A 19583-nucleotide genomic window follows, 5' to 3' on the forward strand; every position below is an offset into this window, starting at 1 on the left:
AGTTAAAATCTGGCAGGAGAAAAGAATTAGGAACATGGGTTTGTACATATATGTACTTTCCCATCTTTCCCCCTTACTTGGACAGGCATTTCTGAGAAATACCCTTCCTCAGGAATCATATTACCCTAAAAGGAGGGTTGTTCTTTGTTTTGCATTGTCCTTAAAAGGAAGAAGGATACTTTTCTTATAGTGGATGAGGATAAGGTGGCAGATGCTGCTGGAAATCTCAAATCAATCACTATAGCTTTAATTTTAAAATTCTGATGTTTTGCTTTTTTCAGGAAGTGGATATTGTAGTAGCTCCATGTCGGGAATTCCAGTCTGCAGAAGTCACTTTGGGAGAATATATTAATAGTGTCCTTCCAGTCATCACTTTCGCTATCAGTGAAGCAGAACTGTCAGCACTGGATATGAATGAACTGCGTGGGATTAAAGAGAAATTTGCTCTGCCTGTCTTCTTTTTCAAAGTGCCGGATTTGGGGGTTGAACTGATATCCCCTCAAAATACAGAGAATGAAAAGTCATCCCTTTATCGGCAGCTCCTGGATTTAGACTACCTTAGTACCAACCATTGCAGCTGTGGAGCTCCCACCTCTGATGCCAAAGCCCAAAGCATGCTTGTGGAACAATCGGACAAGATCCGTCTCCTTAGCACTTTCTCCAAACAGGTGCTGCAGAAGCACTTAGTGGATGCAGCCACCATCTTGAACATAGTACATTGTCGTTGCCTGGACATCTTCATCAACCAAGCCTTTGACATGCAGCGAGACCTGCAAATCACTCCGAAGCGTCTAGAGTACACACGGAAAAAAGAGAATGAGTTGTATGAATCTTTGATGGGTATAGCTAACCGCAAACAAGAGGAAATGAAGGACATGATAATAGAAACACTCAATAACATGAAAGAAGAGCTACTGGAAGATGCTGCTAATATGGAATTCAAAGGTAATTTCTATAGAAGAGATTGATAAGCATTTGACTTTATTCTTGTGCCTTGACAAACCACTTGGAAAGGAAACTTGGCTTTATAACATGGGCTGGCAAAATTTTCACCTCATTTATGATGGTTCCTACAGTGTTCCAGATGTATTATCATCCATCCACGTGGTTTGTCTTGAGAGCACACCAAGTGCCTGTGATGCCCTATTTCATACAAGGTGTTTTGCTTGCAAGTCAAATGAGAATGCTGTGATGAATGATCTACAGTTGGAAGCTTCATATGTGTCTTGACCAGATTGTACAACCTTGAGTATATAAGAATGGAAAGAAGTGCAGCTTGCTTAACAAGGCATCTTTTGTTGTTATAACATGCAAGAGATTTGACAGATGTGTACTGAGCCAAATGTAAATTCCTCTCTGCTTCTTAATAGCATTGCTGTTTGCATGTAGTTAAGGTTCTTGTGGGAACAACAGTGATTTGCATGTCCTGATTTCAGATGGCTTGTTTGGAATTCCATTTTTCAGCTCTGGAATTGAAAATACAGTATATTCTCTGGCTTCATTTCTTTCATGAAAAATTCAAAGATGAGGTCTGTCTTCTGTATTTGGGAGTTTTTAAAAATAAGATAGCTATAGAGACTTTGGCAGAGAACTATGTCTTTTGCAAACGTGAGGCAAGTATTAGTTTTCTGCACAAGCGAATTGGAAAAATCGATGTTAATTGGTAAGCAAACTAGCAGCATGATTCTAAATATATTTAGGACCTATTTCAGCAATTTATCACCAGTTTCAGTCTTTCCATAGTTTTTTGTTTTGCTTTGGAAAACTGAATAATATTTAAGGGATGAATTAACCTCACCTGACTTTTAAAATTAATTTGCTCGGTGCTGTGCTTTTTTCCACACTAGTGTACTTTCAATTGCTATATGCATATAATTCAACTCTGAACAATCTCTTATGGAGTGAAATTCTTTACCAGATTTCCCCTCATATTCTCTAAACTGTGTTAGCATAGAATGGGTTGATATGTTGAGGTGAAGTTTTAAAATTTTTATCCAAACAATCAAGATTAGCTTATCTTGAAAGCTGTAAACAGTCCTTGGATATAGTCTTATTTTTGGGTGTGTTCCATCTGTTTAGACACTTTTAACAATTCAATTCTGTACAACTCTGTTTAGAAATAACTCTCATTCAGTTCAGTGAGAGATTACTTCCAAGTTAATTAGTTTAAGATTGCATCCTAAAGCACACTGGATAATATGGGAGAAAGTTCAGTGAATTGTTAAGTGTCCCATTGACATAAAGCAGCATATCATGGACCTCTAGGGTGGGAAAATGTTTCAGATAAAAGTCACTATTATTAGAAACCTTCCATTGTATCAAAATCACTAAATTTAGTATTCCGCTTGTACTGGTGGCTGTTTATTCTGGGGTTACTGTATGTTCTGCCTTCCATTATGATTCTTTCTCTTTCCCTTCCCCACCTCTAGACATCATAATTCCAGACAATGGAGAGCTTATTAGTTCCAGAGATATTAAATGTTGCATTAAGCAAATCCAGGAACTGATAATTTCACGGTTGAACCAAGCAGTTGCCAACAAACTGATAAGTTCTGTGGACTACCTCCGTGAGAGCTTTGTAGGGACTCTGGAAAGATGTCTTAAAAGTTTGGAGAAATCACAGCAAGATGTTTCAGTGCATATTACAAGCAACTATTTAAAACAGGTAAAATAGCATAAACAGTGAGCAAATTTTACATTTCTATTTCTGGAATGCCAGCTATAGGCTGTATGAACTAAAATAATGAAATGCATTTTGGGATGATTTTAATTACTTGTTGTTATTTTGGCTGACACAGACTTCATAGCTTTATGACATAGTTTCATTATGTCAGAGTTCATTGCAGTTTTGTTCTAGATTACAAATAATGAATCTAAGGCATTCAGCTTTCTTTTTTAATTCATGGAAGTGGCATTTAATTTACTTGGTGTATCATTAACATATTTCCTGATTACAGATACTGAATGCAGCCTATCATGTTGAAGTCACTTTTCACTCTGGTTCAACAGTATCGCGAATGCTGTGGGAACAAATCAAGCAGGTATTTCATGTTTTGATAGTAAAGGATCATTCAGAGAAATCTTAATGATATGTTATTTAGTTGACCTGTCACTTTCCATTCATTCAGATTTTCATACGCTGGCCTAATTTGTAGAATGACATTCCTCAATGTCCATAGGCGTTGCACAATGAAATAAAAACTATCTAGCAAAAATAAGACTGTGTTAAAATATGGCAAGTACTCTGGAAACAAAAATAGTTTGTATTATCATAGTTTTGCTCCTAGTCATCCCAATTTCTTTGAATCTGACCAATACTATAAATTCAGTGCAGATGAATATGACAGTAGGTTATCTAATACTGGAATTTTGACAATGAAACAGTGGCCTTCTGCTTCCTTAGATAATACAGCGGATTACTTGGGTAAGCCCACCAGCTATTACCACAGAGTGGAAAAAGAAAGTGGCTCAAGATGCCATTGAGAGTCTTAGTGCATCCAGGCTGGCCAAGAGCATCTGCAGCCAATTCCGGACAAGACTAAACAGTTCTCATGAAGCTTTTGCAGCCTCCTTGAGACAGGTCAGTTTGGATATTAAGGTAATGTCAAGAATAAGGATCAGCCAACTCAAGCAATTTTTCAAATAAAATGAAAGACAAAGTTTGCCTCTCTCCACTGTCTTCTACCCAGAAGACCACCTGGACACCTTTGGGTCGCTCCTGATCCTTTTAGTGTTGACAGAAATGGCTGTAGTAGCCTAGCAGGTGAGTCAACAGTGCGATGTGGCAGCTAACAAGGCCAATGCGTTTTTAGGCTGCATCAATAGAAGTATAGTGTCTAGATCAAGGGAAGTAATAGTGCCATTCTATTCTGCTCTGGTCAGGCCCCACCTGGAATATTGCATCCAGTTCTGGGCACCACAATTTAAAAAGGGTGTTGAAAAACTGGAATGTGTCCAAAGGAGGGCGACTAAAATGGTGAAAGGTCTGGAAACCATGGTGAAAGGTCTGGAAACCATGTCCTATGAGGAACGACTTAGGGAGCTGGGGATGTTTAGCCTGGAGAAGACAAGGTTAAGAGGTGATATGATAGCCCTGTTTAAATACATGAAGGGATGTCATACTGAGGAGGGAGCTGACTTGTTTTCTGCTGCTCCAGAGACTAGGACCCAGAGCAGTGGATGCAAGCTACAGGAAAAGAGATTCCACCTCAACATTAGGAAGAACTTCCTGACAGTAAGGGCTGTCCAACAGTGGAACACACTCCCTCAGAGTGTAGGGGAACCTCCCTCCTTAGAGGTCTTTAAACAGAGGCTGGATGGCCATCTGTCGGGGATGCTTTGACTGAGAGTTCCTGCATGCCAGGGGGTTGGACTGGATGGCCCTTGTGATCTCTTCCAACTCTATGATTCTAAAGGACTATAAAGCTGTTGTTGTTGCTATTTGTTCTAAGCCTTTAATAACAAGATACATACCATATATACTCGACTATAAGTCGACCTCATGTATGAGTCGAGGACAGGTAAAAATTAGGGATTTTGATATGACCCATGGATAAATTGAGGGTAAAATTTAGGGGCATATAACAAAGGATGTAAAGGATGATGCAAAGGAAAACAAGGTCAAAGAACATACAAAATTCCAGCAGCTGATACTAAAGGCTGTATGGATGAGATAAACAGAGGGAGGTCAGTACTTCCAGGGCATATTATGGCCTTTCCTTTCACCAGGATATGGTTTTTTTAAAAAAATAAGTATCAAAATATAGCACGTATATTGACCCAAGGATAAGTCGACACAAGTTTTTGGGGTCAATTTTTTGACTAAAATTTCTAGACTTATACATGCGTATATACAGTAGAACCCATTCTTCAATTCCAAAAAGCTGCAAGGAATAAACAGAGTGTTTTATTTGTAGTTTTCTGTGCTACCTTGTTCAGTTTAAAGGGCTTGGTGAGCCTGCTACAGTGTTCTAAAGCCTGGGGTGGCAGGGATGAGGAATACAAATTAGGAAAAGGTTCTGCATGCTCTCCCACAGGTAATTTCTGCTAATTTCTGGTACTTGTATAACCACACCTTGTGTAACAAGCTACAGTCCTAAACAAGAATGCTATAATTTAGCAAGGAAGAAATTGAGAAGCAGATTGCAGAAAAGACATGTAGGATACAGCTTGCAGGATGGCAAAGCCATGCTTACGTTTAGCCTTATGTCTCTTTAGCTGGAGGCTGGCCACTCAGGCCGGCTGGAGAAGACAGAAGATCTTTGGTTAAAAGTGCGAAAGGACCATGCCCCTCGGCTTGCCCGCCTCTCTTTGGAAAGCAGATCCCTGCAGGATGTTTTGTTACATGGTAAGTTTTGCTTCCTTAATTTTTCTCATTTATTGATTTGCTCATCTTTGCATAATTCTCCAAATCTGGAAGATCATAGGCAGGTACTAGATTTTGATTGCATTGTATGGTTTACAGTAATGCTGCATGGCACTGCTCTGAGACTAAGGCCCCAGACATATCTGACATTATCTGTGTACCGTGTGAAACTGTATTTAAAATACATAGCAGTCCAGAACTGTGACTGTGGTGTGAGAAGGAAGGGGGCTAACCCTGTACCTGCACATGAATTCTGATCTGATCTGTATTATTCCTTTCCTGTGCAGCTCCAACTTGCAATGGCTGCTATTTTCATAAGGAAGGGAGCTCCCACTTATTGTCAGTTGGAGATTCCATTTTAAAGAGTATAGCAGCCATAGGGGTAAGGGAGGGCCTTCCAGAGCACAGCCATAGGGTAAACTCTGACCTCCTTCCATTCCATGGCCTCAGTGTGGATTGTGATCAGATTTGACTACTTTTGTGAGTTTTTTAAATATTCACAATAATTTCATGATGGTTATAGTTTTGTTTTGTTTTGCTTTGTTTTGTTTGCAACTGGTGATTTCCTCAGTGCCATTTAATATGCTAAATGGGTACAGGTCTTCCTTCTGTGTTTCTGTAGATGCCAAAGAAAGCTAAACAAGTGTTTATTATCTAGTTTGTCTGAAAAAGGAAGTTAGTTTGAGTCTTAACTACCATTTTAAACATGTCGCATGTTTATGTATGAAATTGATTCTAAATGGAAACTTCTAGCACAGCCTTGAAAAATGGTAGTTGGTGAAGTACAAAATTCCTTCGTAGAATCGTTGAATCATAGAGTTGGAAGAGACCACAAGGGCCATCCAGTCCCACCCCCTGCCATGCAGGAAATCTCAATCAAAGCATCCCCAATTAATAGTATGATGGATTAATCCCATAATACAAATTAATCAGGGGAACAGGTAGTTGTGATGAGCAGTTCACACAGTTCACTTTTGATCCAGAGTTTCTGTGAGTAGAGTTCTGCCCATGGGGCCCTCCTGCTTGAAGGAGTTGGAGGACTGAGAAATTGATTCTTCCTTCATCTTGCAATCCTTTGTTTATCCTGAATATATGCGCTCCAGGCTACAGGACGTTTGATCAGTGTGGCAGATATTGCCTTTCTCCTCATCCCCTATAAGGAGAAAGGGGATTGCTACCCCTTCTGCAAACTGGAGTTCAAAATGCAGGTGTCGAAGGCCACACTAATGAAAATGATGTAGAACTACAACTGAAGCTTTATTTCTAGATTGATATTCTTTTTACAATGTTTCAAGACAGTTAATAAATATAATACAACAGCCAAAACAAAAATGCATTAATACCAAACAAACAAACAAACAACCCCAAAGCAGGATTAATTAAAATTGCAAAATGCAAAGCAAATATCCTTTTAAAATTATGTTTTGTTAGGATTGTACCTCAATACTTCTTGCTCAGAGTATATTTCTTCTCATTCTGTGAGTGTTGATACGCTCCTCAAAAGGGAAATTCTATACTGTTGTTGATAAGAATTAATGAAACCCAGATAATGTAAACTGCAGGTGAGGAGCATGAAGAATGCATTGTCTGACAAAGTAGCTGTTTTTGTTTCAGGTAAACCAAAGTTAGGCCGTGAGCTGGGCCGAGGGCAGTATGGAGTGGTGTACTTGTGTAATGCATGGGGAGGGCACTTCCCATGTGCACTGAAATCTGTTGTTCCACCAGATGAGAAGCACTGGAATGACCTTGCGCTTGAGTTTCATTATATGAGGTATGAAACTACAGTAATGAGTAAGGATACTGTAGATATGTATAGACTTTGTAATAAAGAGTAACTGTAGTTTGAGGTTTGAAACTAAACTCCTTTTATAGATATTCTGAGAGCTAATTAGAACTACTAGTGCAATCCTTAATATGATTGGGATATTTGTAAAACAAAGCAATGCTGTTAAATTCCTAATTTCTGTTTAAGGAATAAATGGTTGACACTTATTAAAGCCTAGTGCTGGTTGGTTTTGTTCAGAAGACTGGCCAGCCTCTAGCCTGATAGATCATTTTTCCAGCAAAAGATGGCAAAATCTTTTGTTAACTAAAGCATTATTACATCTTGAAATTGCACTTGATAATCAGCTGGACTTTTATATTGATAGTGTTAATATTGTAGATATTTGTAGACATTGCTAGAACTGGAGGCAATAGAAAAATTATATTGGAACACTTGGATTAAAAGCAAATTTCATATAATATTTCTTATTTGATTACTACTGCTTTTTCCTAACAAGTGAAGTATGTGGAATTTCCACCTGTTTAGTTATCCATTTTCCTAGGTAATTATTTTGTGTTGTTTTTAGGTCTTTGCCAAAACATGAACGGTTGGTAGATCTTCATGGCTCAGTGATAGATTATGGGTATGGAGGAGGTTCCAGCATCGCTGTTCTATTGATAATGGAACAACTGCACAGAGATCTCTATACAGGATTAAAGGTACAGAATGGCTTTAAATTGGGATTTTACAGAATACTGTGTCAGGGGCTTTCTGATCTCCATGAAATCATTTCTAGTGACTGTATTTCTCACAAAATGTTTTATTTGGAGCAATAATCTCACCAGTGGCACTATCTTTCTGTGGTGGTGAGATTGCATCCTCCTGTGAAGCAAGAGGCTATGTGATAGCAGCAGTGTTGTTGGTAGGATCTCCCATGTCAGACAGGCATTTGCTGAGGAGCCAGACTAAATGTGCCAAACAGCTATTGGGCAGCAGCAGTAGTGGAGAATGATGCTGCTGGAGGATCTCTTACTGGCAGTGGCATCATGGGTAATGGTTATTAGTACTGTGCAGGGGGTAGGCACAGTAAACATCCTTTTGAAGATCTTTCACCATGGAACTGCTATGACAAGACAAATCCAAAATGAAACAAGAGATACTGATAGAAGATGAGGCTCCTAGGTTGGATGGCACTCAAGAAGCTACTGGGGTAGATCAGAAGATAGCTATGAGTATTGATATGGCTGGACTCAAGCTGAAAGGACATTCAGCTGTTGGCATAGTCAGAGGTGAAAGGAAAATCCGAAACTACACAACACATGCTAGGGGAACATCAAAAGTGAGAAGCAGGAATCGGGAAGCCAGAAATAGTAAAACAAGAAATGTATAAACACTTAATGTATAAACATTGCACTACTTGGGATGACTGAGCTAACGTGGACAACAATGGGGCATTTTGAATCAGATAATTACAGTGTTTTACTGAGGAAATGAACATCTAAGAAGAAATGGGGTGGCATTATAGTGAGGGATGTAGCAAAAACACTTAAAAGGATATAATGCAAAGTCCGACTGAATCATGTCAATAGGACTTCAGGGAAAAGCCATCAATATAACCTTAATCCAAGTTTATCATCCACCTACAGAGGCAGGAGAAGAAATGGAAAGATTCTTTGCTGGAATCCTGGAGGAAATTAATCACATACCAAAATAGGACTGCTTGTTAATCATAGGCATTTAGAATGCAAAAATAAGAAACAGAACAGAATCAAAGATTGTAGGAAAATTTGGCCTAGAATCAAGAAGTGAATCAGGAGACAAACTGATTGAATTTTGTGTGGCCAATAGTTTCTTCATCACAAACATGTTCTTCAAGCAACCCAAGAAGAGACTGTATACATCACCTACTTGCCAATATAGAAACCAAATGGACTATATACCATCCTCCCTCCGTTCTTGCAGTCTTCAGACCCACCCTCGCTTATGTGCAAGGGACAAACGAAGAGAGAATGAATATGGTGCATGCTCGTGGCACATGCCCCAGCACACCCGTGCCTGTATTCAAACCAGTGGGGCTTGAATATAGGTGAAACTCCATTTTCGTGAGGGGTCCCTGGAAAAAAGGAGGGGCAACTGTAATTGGAAGAAACAAGACTAGGAGCAGATTGTGAAGCAGACCTTGAACTATTGTCAAAAAATAGAGTAAAGCTAAAAAAGAACCAACCAACCAGCATGCCAAAATACAACCTAAAGAACTGTAGAAATTAACGACATTGTGAAAAATAGATCTACAATATTGCCTAGTTGACTGGGAGCTAGAAGAACTTTGGACTGAAGCCAAGGATATTGTCAGGGAGGAAAGCAAAAAGACAGTTATCTCGAGCCAAAAAGAAAGGGATGGCAGATAAAACTCTTCAAGCAATTAAGGACAGATGAGAAGTAAAATTAAAAAGTCACAGAAATAGAATCAGAACCCTGAATGCAACTATTCGGTGATTTGTGTGTTGGGACACAGGAAACTGCTATAATAATCAATGTGGAGAAATAAGTGACAACGAAAAAGGAAGAACAAAAGATCCTTTCCACAAGATCTGAGGAATCAAGGGGAAATTTAAAGCTAGAGTGGGGATGCTCTGCTACTAACAGGGGAGCACATTACATGGCCAAGTAGAAATAAAAAGATAATAGAAACAATAAACAGAAGAACTATGTAAAATAGATGAAAGGGTGACAGTTTCATTTGAGCAAGAACCATATGAAGGTGAACCTCCAATATTAGAAAGTGAAGTGGAAGCTGCACTTAGAGCACTTGGGAGAAATAAATTACCAGGATCGGATGCCTGGGTTCAGGAAAGGAAGAGACACTAGAGATCATATTGCAAACATACATTGGATAATGGAATGCACCAAAGAATTTCAAAAGAAAATCAACCTGTGCTTTATAGATTATAGCAAAGCCTTTGATTGTATAGATCATGAAAAACTATTGATTGCTCTTAAAGAAATGGGTGTGCCATAACATTTGATCATCCTGATGCATGACTTGTATTCAGGACAAGAGGCTGCTGTTAGGACAGAGATGGAGGAACAGAATGTTTCCACTTGGCAAGGGGATCAGGCCAGGCTGCAGTTCATCATTCTAGCTGTTTAACATGTATGCTGAAAATACTGTATCATGTGTAAAACAGGATTGGACTTCAAGGAAAGGGCATGATAATTGGAAAAAGACACATCAGATAATTAAGATATGAAGATGACACCATACTAGCAGAACATAACAAAGACTTGGAACAATTACTGAAGAAAGTCAAAGAAGAAAGTGCAAAGGGAGGTTTACAGCAGAACATTAAGAAAACAAAAATAATGGCCACAGATTATCTTCATAACTTTAAAATAATGAAGATATTGAAATAGTTCAAGGTTTTCTATACCTTGGCTCAGTGATTAATCAGAATGGAGACTGCAATCAAATAATCAGAAGACTAGGACTTGGAAGGACAGTATGAAAGAACTAAGAAAGATCCTGAAGTGTAACAATATATGATTGAATACTAAAGCTGGGATTGTCCATGCTTTTGTATTTCCTATTTCTATGTAGGGTAGTGAAAGCTGGAAAGTAAAGAAAACTCTGAAGGGAAAAAAGCAACAGAATCAACTCATTTGAAACATGGTGCTGGAGAATATTTCTACGGATATCATGGATTGCTAAAAAGACAAAGAAATGGGTCCTAGAGCAAATCAAGCCTGAACTCTCTTTAGAAGCCAAGATGAATAAACTGAGGCTATCCTACTTTGGACACAACATGAGAAGACATGACTCCCTAAAAAAGATGATGATGCTTGGTAAGGTAGAAGGCAGTATGAAAAGAGGAAGACCACATTCCACATGATATACTCAGTCAAGGAAGCACAGCCCCAAGTCTGCAAGACCTAAACAGGGCTGCTGATGATAGGGTGACTTGAAGGTATTTCATTCATGAGGTTGCCATAAGTCAATGCCAACTTGACAGTAGTTAACAACAACAATGTACAGTGGGCCCTTGGTATCTCCTGGGGTTTGGTTCTAGGACCCACTGTGATACCAAAATCTGTGGATGCTCAAGTGGCATTGTAAAATGGTGTACCTTATATAAAATTGCAAAATCAAGGTTTGCTTTTTGGAATTTATACTTTTTTGGAATATTTTCAAGCAATGGATACTTGAATCGGTGGATAAAGAATTTCTGGATATGGAGGCCCAATTGTACATCCCTTGATTTACTCTTCAGGGCTCTGTCATTCAGAATTAGGAGCCATGTGATATTGTTGCAGGCTCCTTTTGGGGTGTGAGGGGGACAGGTCTTTGTTTGTCTCCCACCTCCTGAAACCTTTTCCTACTGCGCCAATTACGTTTAGGAGTTTGGCCATCACTGTTGCTATAGATTAGAGGTTGGGAAGGCCTTAGTTAGAAAGAGAAATGTCACCATTCCTTCCTCCTTAAAGCCTTCTGTGTAATGTGGGGATGCAGGTACTGTATTTAGTCTCACACTGGATATCCTGAGACCCTAATCTCCTGTACAGTAAGCAATTGGGGATCAAGGAGACCAGTCCCTTTAATTCCCCCCCCCCCCCCCCCACAAAATTCCATGTCTCTGGAAAGTCACTGAGCCATGGGTTCCCCCTCCCCTTTAAATCTACAACCTGTTATCCTTCTGTATGTTTCCTGAACATATAGAAATTGTAGGGCTGCATAAGGTCATACAGTTCTTTCAGATCTTTACAGCTGTCAGTTAGTGCTGATGTGTGAAAACAAATGTGTGAAATCAACAAATTAATTCCATTCCACTTTCATTCCCACAACTGTTTAAATTTGCTTTGAATCTTAAGTCCTCAATATCACTCTTATTGCATTTGAAGAAGTAGTTTTATACTGTACATATGAAAGCTCATGCCAAAATAAAAGTATTTTGCTGCATTCCTTCCCTCTCTCCTTTCTTTTTATGCTTCATGAGACTAACACAGCTCGTTCTTTGAAAAATCCCATGAAAGGATCAGTATTTTTTCCCCCTCTCTTTTCCCCTCAGGCTGGATTGACACTGGAGACAAGATTGCAGATTGCTTTGGATGTGGTTGAAGGGATTCGGTTTCTTCATAGCCAAGGGCTTGTTCACAGAGACATCAAACTTAAAAATGTATTGGTAAGAGATAGTTTTTGCTTCTAGTTTTGTACTCCTTGCTGAAATTGAATGAGAGAGACATCAATAGACAAAATAATGGCTTTTTTCAGACTGTTTCCCAATAATATATCTGCTTTTAAGTTAAAATGAAAAGCAGAGTTTTGTTGTTGAAAGAAAGACATGAGCAATATGATCTCTATCCACCTGAAACACAAAATCTATGTTTTCCCTTTTATTGAAAACCAAAGAACAAGTGAGAAAAAAGTGAGTAGAGAGCTTCAGATTCAAATGAAACTGGAAAATGCCTGGTTTCCATATATTAGACCAGATCTCTTATAAAGTAAACAATATCATGCTCAGTTTAAGCAGTATCTGCAATTATATTTCCTAATCTCAAGGAAAAAATCCTAACCTGAGCCACCCTTGAAAGGGATTTAATAGAAGTTTAAAATGGGCTTCAGAGCATAGAGATGTCTGTCTCATAACAGAGTTCTAGCACATCCAGTGAAATTAATCATGGTTCATCCATGATTCTTCAGGAAAGCATTTAAAGTTTCATGAGTGACACATTTTCCATGCCATCAGTCAAGATACCAAAAAGTGGAATCTTCAAGATAGCATCTGGAAATCCACAGTCACACAGAGGATAATCGGTAGGGATTGGCTGTTGGTTTTGTCCAATGTAGTAACTTCCAGGAGTTGCTAAATTTAGCAGCTTTCAGGTTTTCATGAAGTATGATGAATTTTAGCTTGGTTTGATAAATATATGGCATCATCTTAGGCTGTTAGTAAATCCTGGGGATTACATTTGATGTTTTGTATTTTGTCCAGCTTGATAAAAACAATAGAGCTAAAATTACAGACCTGGGATTCTGCAAACCTGAAGCAATGATGTCTGGCAGTATTGTTGGGACCCCTATTCATATGGCTCCTGAACTTTTCACAGGTAAGCTTCTCATGTATTTCCTATTGATGGGTAGCCATGGAGAACTGCAGTCAAACCTCTTAAAATGACAAATCTGCAATGTATTTTCTTTTAAAAAATGTGTTGCCATACCAGGAAGTAAGGTGGATGCATTCCTACAGTACCTCCCCAAGCATTAGGGAGAAGTATTCTTATATGGAGGTAAAGCCCACTAAACACAGTGGGACTTCACTTCTCAGTAGTTGCATTTTGGATTATGGTCCAAAACACACTGCAGAAATAATCCAGTTTGAGACTGCTTTAATTGTCCTGGCTCAGTGCTAGAGAATTCTAGGAACTGTAGTTTTGTGAGACATTTAGCTTTCTCTGTCAGAGAGCTCTGGTGCCCCAATAAATAACAAATCCCAGAATGCCCTAGCATTGAGTCAGGGTAGTAAAAGTGCTTTCAAACTTTAGTATAATTCTTGATTAGCATAATACTATGATATGCAATAAAGTATCTTATTGGAAATCTTAAAACAGAATTACAGTAATTGTACTGGTTAGAGAGAAAGAAGTAAATATGTGATTCTCTGGATGGCAGGGCAGATCAATCCACTGATGCTGGTAAATTAAAACTAATTTAATTATGACTATGCCCTGCCCTGCCATCCAAGAATGACCCTCCACGGTAAGTACAACTTCTCATTCCCTCCCCTTCCTTTTCCAAACCATTATATTTATTACCTTCGAGTCACTTATTTTTCAGTAGAATGCTTCTCCATTTCTGTAACTTTGCCAGTTAATTTTCACTAAGGAACTGTCAAATAAGCAGAACTCTCCACTTCTGTAGCTTCCTACACTCAGGGTAGGTATAGACAAAAAATACCAAATCCTTTGCAACATTAGAATAAAACTCCATCACATTAAAAGTCCCACATCCTGAGCCCTGGATAACAACTCTAACAAGCAGGTCTTAGAAAACGTCCAAAAGGGTACTCATGTTTGGACTTCAGGAAGTCATCAGAGAAAGGAAGTTGATAAAATCAGAGATCACCTCTTCATTTCCTCGCTGTCTGAAAATTGACAAATAGTGGATAGTGGATAGAATTGAAGATGCTAGTGATTGAGGTTTACAGTGTATCATAAATTAGAAACAACAGGCTTTAGTGGTAGCAGTATATAGAATTTGAAGTGTACAGTTGCCAAGTGGACTTGGAGGGGTAACTGTAATACTTCTTCTCCCAAGAAACTGTAGTGAAAACATTGTTTGGAATGGTTTTCCTTCTGAATGGTGTAGCTATATAGCCGAGTGCCACATGCCATGCACAACAATTAGTGTTGTTTCTCTGTTGGGCAACCAAATTTTACAGGAAGTAACTTAGTGAAATAAAGTCCCAGGAAAGGGGATTATGAAGTTTGTTATTTATCACTTGCTCTAGTGAACTCATATAGGAGTTTTTCAAATGTTCTCATGCTCTCAGTTGAAATAGCCCTGCTGAAAGTAGAATTTGAACTGGATCCTCATCTGTGCCAGAGTATCCAGTCATTCACTGTGATATTATTTTCATGAGTAGTATTCAACCAATATTTCTCACTAATCTGTCCCAGGGAAATATGATAATTCTGTGGATGTATATGCATTTGGCATCTTGTTCTGGTACATCTGTTCAGGACATGTGAAGTTACCAGAAGCATTTGAAAGATGTGCAAGTAAGGACCACCTTTGGAACAACGTCCGAAGAGGTAGGCATGGATACAACCCATTACGGCATGATGCAGTGTTGTGAAAGTATGGATAATATACAGAAGGTCCAGATCTATATTATTGGATGTCAAGATGTGTTCATATTGTGGGAGTACAAAGTCCCTTTCCTGTGATTGTATTGTCTGGTGCCAGTGCTTGAAGTTCAGGATAGCTTCAGAAACACATTTCAGTGCAATTTACCAGAAGGCTAGTGTTTGACAATCTTTGAGAATCTTTTCTTACCTCTTTGTATGCTAAAATCTTGTAACTGGAATTTGATTTCAACATGACTGAAAGGGAACAGAGAGTCTGGCAGTGATGGTGTTTTGTTTGTTTTTATTATGAGCAAGATGCAGACAGTATATAATGAGACAAAAAAGCTTGATTTGTAATTTAGATGATTTTAGAGCAGTGTTCTTTATGACAGTTGATCATTCTGTGTTCTCTGTAACTGCAAAAGAAGCTACCTAACATGGCACTGAAGTGTGGGTAGCAGAGTTCTTGCACCTTTTGGTGGTGCTGTCTGGATGTTCACATTGGGTGACAACTAGAAGCGATGAGGTAGATGGGAGAAGTGGGGAGACCTCCTGTGTGATCCTTCATACTTCCAAGAAACTGTTGATAATTTATAGCATGTAAAACTCAGACAGTAATCCTGTGCACAAGTACTGTGCTAAGCTCCACTGGTTACAGTGGGAATTCTGACAAAACAAGGTTGGGCTTGTACTGCAAAGCATATTTTTGTAATGTAAAGTTCATTATAGCACGGCGACAACCTCTGCTTTAGAAAAATATCTGTCATATACAAAAAACAGCTCGAGATTCTAGATATTACTTTGTAAGTTTTTTTTGAAATTATAAATATAAATAAGACAGTAAAACTTACTGTATATACTTGTGTACAAGTTGACCTCATGTTTAAGTCAAGGGCAGGTTTCAGGGCCCAAATCATGGATTTTGATATGACCTATGGATAAGTTGAGAGTAAAATTTAAGGGCAGTAACAAAGGATGTAAAGGACAAAATAAAAGGGAAATCGTTTTTGTGGATTTTTCAGGCCATGAGGCCATGTTCTAGAAGAGTTTATGCCTGACGTTTCACCAGCAGCTGTGAGTGGCATCTTCAAAGAATGTTGGTGTGGAAGAGAGTGGGATACACACACACACACACTGTTGGTTGAGAGGAAATGATTTACATATTAATCTGTGCATTGGTCTGTTGTTGAATGGCAAGGCCTGAGGGTGTCTATTTAACTAGTGATCCATTGTCTGCTGGGAACCCCCTCTCACCCTGGGTGGTTTTCATTTGCATGGGGTTGGGTCTAGATTTTGGTGTTTTTCAGGATTGATAGCCATACTTTGTTTACTTTAAGGGTTTCTTCTTTCCTGTTGAAGTTGTCCAAGCGTTTATGTATTTCAATGGCTTTCCTGTGCATTCTGACCTGATAGTTGTTGGCATGAGCCAGAATTTAAGTGTTTTCAAACAGCATTTTATGCCCAGGATGGTTTATAATGTGTTCTGCTACTGCTGATTTTTTTTGGGTGATCCAGTCTGCAGTGTCTCTCATGTTCCTTGATTCATGTTTGAACACTGCGTTTGGTGGTTCCTATATAGACTTGTCCACAGCTGCACGATATGCGGTAAACTCCTGTGGCTGTTAGAGGGTCTCTCCTGTCCAATGAGTGCAGCGTTTGCTGGATTTACTTGGGAAAATACCACTTCCCTCCCTCTTTCTCTGTCTCTCGGCCTCTCCTGACCACCTAACATCACTTCCCTGATGCTGGAGGAGAAGTTTTTAACATCTGATTGAGAAGGAAAGTGGGGTGTTCTGTGGGCAGAGAGCTCGAGGGAAGGAGGAAGGTGGAAGAGAAGCTTTCAACATTCCATTGAGAAGGGACACACCTCTTTTACTTACACTTATACACACTTATACACACACACACCCCACACACCCTTTCAAAGAGCACTGCCGAGGCCAGGAGAGTGGGGCACGGTGCAGTGAATTTTAGGGTCAATTTTTGAGCACAGGATTCTTGACTTATACAGTCATCCCTTCCCTTACGTGGGGGATCCATTTCAGACACACACCCCCAGCATAAGGGAAAAAACACGGATGCTCAAGCCCCATTCAAATGAATGGGGCTTGTGCGCGCGGTGGTGCGCGGGACACACACCATAAGAGCACGCACCATTGTTTTCTTCTGGCACGTGGCTCCCTTCCTTCCAGTGCATATAACACGGGCGCACTGTAGTTGAGTTTATGCAGTAATTCTACAAACTTTGCAAATAATAATTATTTATGAACTGGGATTTCTAATCTTTGGATTAAGATTTCTCCATTCTGTAAGAATATAATGAGAGCCAGCAAGGTGTAGTGGTCTGAGTGTTGAACTAAGGGACAAAACAGATGGCCCTGAAGCTGCGGTTTGACGCCACCACTTTCATTGCTGGATCAGGGCCACAGCAACCGCATGCTGCAGCCCCAATCCAGCATTTTTCCAGCCTCCCAAAAAGTGGCAAAACGCCACTCCTTTTTGGGCCGGAAAAAGATGCCCTTTCCACCACCACGGTGGTGGCTTTTCCCTATTTCTGCAGTGCGGTGCATGGTGATGCCGGGTCGGGGGGCAGTGTTGGGACATCTGGCCCCCATGGCATCCTGAAACCATCTCTTTATGCCAGTCTGCTTTGTCCCAAACACACTATCAGCCTAGGGTTCAGATCTCCCTTCAGCCATGGAAACCCACTGGGTGATCTTGGGCAAGTCACATTCTTTCAGAGGAAGGCAAGGGCAAATTCCCTCTGAATAAATTCTGTCAAGAAAACCTTATGATAGGTTTGCCTTAAGGTTGTAATTCAGAAATAACATGAAGGCACATAGCAACAAGAATATAGAGTGTTTTCATGTTAGATAGCATCAACAGTTTCTCAAAGAAGAAAATAATAATCTAATCCTTTAAAATACAGACATGACTAATGCTTAGAAATAATTTAAGACAGTGTTTAGAGTGCATTGTGTTGGGGATTGAAATAGATACTTGAAACATGCTCCATTTGGACAGTGTGGTTGGAATGAAAACTGTGGTACATGCTATCAGGATTATTGTACCCTCCTGCATGGCTGCTTTTTTCATTAAAAGTATTACTTTTAACTACTCCCCTTTCCCACACATTTTTAAAATTATTGTCCATTTCTTCCAGGGAGAAGATGTTAATATTTAAATTAAGTCCTTTTAACAACATGGATGGATGTATTGGTGAAGATTACCATATACAGTAAAGTCTCGATTATCCAACATAAACGGGATCGACTGATTGTCGTATGACCGAAAATGTTGGATAATCCAATGAGGTTTCCCTCCGCTTGGGTCCCTACAAGCGGAGGGAAAGCAAGCTGCTGGGGAGGGGACTGGGCCAAGGCCAGAGTCCCCTCCTCAGCAGCCTGGCTTCTCTCAGCTCGAGGCTTGGCCCCTTCCCTCCCGAGGGAGTCCTCGGGCTCCCTTGGGAGGGGAGGCAAGCCATGGAGGATAAGCCTGGGCTGAGGACACAGCCCCTTCAAGGAGGCTGCGTCCTCAGCCTTTTCCTGTTCTCCATGGCCGCGGAGGACAAGCCTGGGCTGAGGCTGCAGCCTCTTCAAGGAGGCTGCATCCTTGGCCCTTTTCTGTCCTCCATGGCTGCGGAGGACAAGCCAGGCCGAGCACCTGGGTCTTTCCTCCCCTTGAACGGACTCCTGAGAGTCCATTTGGGGAGAGGAAAGAGAAGCCGGGAGGGAGAGGCCTCGGCATGGGCCCAGATCTCTCTTTCCCAGGCCTGCCCTCTCCCTCCTTGGGCTCCCCGGCCAGTCCTCCTATTCCTGGACCTCCCCTTTACTCCAAAGGGCTCTTCGGAGTCCTTTGAGGGGAAGAGAAGGGAGGCTGGGCAGGAGAGGACTCAGCGAAGGTAAGCAGGGAACGAGGGAGGGAAGGGAGGAAGAAGGAGGGAGGGGGATAGGTGAGGGGCATCGGATAATCCAGAGTGTCGGTTAACCGAAGGTCGGTTAACCGAGACTCTACTGTATACTGGACTATAAGTCGAGAAATTTTTGCCTCAAAATGGCGTTCAAAATCCCGGGTAGACTTATCCGCAGGGCAATGTGGTACTTTGGCCAAGCCTCTCCCCAGCCGGGATGCCTCTGCAAGAGTTAACCCAGCTAGGGAGGGGCTGACAAGGGTGACCGATTGCCTCTCCCTGGCTTGGCTTCCTCCAAAGGGAAAAGCCTGGCGAGGGAGACAATGGCACGCCCTGCATCCTCTCCTCAGCCGGGCTCTTTCCCCAGAGAAGGAGCCTGGTTGAGGAGATGCCGAGGAGGGCGATTGCCCTCCCAGAAGCTTCTCCTCGGCCGGGCTCTTTCCCCAGACAAGGAGCCTGCCTGAGGAGATGCTGAGGAGGGCAGTTGCCCTCCCAGAAGCCTCTCCTCAGCCGGGCTCTTTCCCCAGACAAAGAGCCTGCCTGAAGAGAAGCCGAGGAGGGCGATTGCCCTCCCAGAAGCCTCTCCTCGGCCAGGCTCTTTCCCCAGACAAGGAGCCTGCCTGAGGAGACGCTGAGGAGGGTGATTGCCCTCCCAGAAGCTTCTCCTCGGCCGGGCTCTTTCCCCAGACAAGGAGCCTGCC

The 19583-nt window shown here is 40.8% G+C and overlaps 1 protein-coding gene across 1 annotated transcript in view; it reads left to right on the top strand.

Annotated features, from left to right (window-relative positions):
- Positions 1-278: 278 nt before the first annotated feature.
- DSTYK (dual serine/threonine and tyrosine protein kinase) overlaps positions 279-19583 on the top strand; it is a 24320-nt gene continuing 5015 nt past the window's right edge. Inside the window, exons 1-10 of the mRNA XM_042463411.1 lie at positions 279-945; positions 2430-2665; positions 2958-3041; positions 3404-3580; positions 5218-5347; positions 6980-7136; positions 7717-7849; positions 12194-12307; positions 13118-13232; positions 14802-14936. Of these exons, the coding sequence (XP_042319345.1) occupies positions 411-945; positions 2430-2665; positions 2958-3041; positions 3404-3580; positions 5218-5347; positions 6980-7136; positions 7717-7849; positions 12194-12307; positions 13118-13232; positions 14802-14936 (1816 nt within the window). The 5' untranslated portion in view covers positions 279-410. The remainder of the gene's footprint in view (positions 946-2429; positions 2666-2957; positions 3042-3403; positions 3581-5217; positions 5348-6979; positions 7137-7716; positions 7850-12193; positions 12308-13117; positions 13233-14801; positions 14937-19583) is intronic.

This window comes from Sceloporus undulatus, chromosome 4 (assembly GCF_019175285.1).
Source record: "Sceloporus undulatus isolate JIND9_A2432 ecotype Alabama chromosome 4, SceUnd_v1.1, whole genome shotgun sequence".
Classification (NCBI taxonomy): domain Eukaryota; kingdom Metazoa; phylum Chordata; class Lepidosauria; order Squamata; family Phrynosomatidae; genus Sceloporus; species Sceloporus undulatus.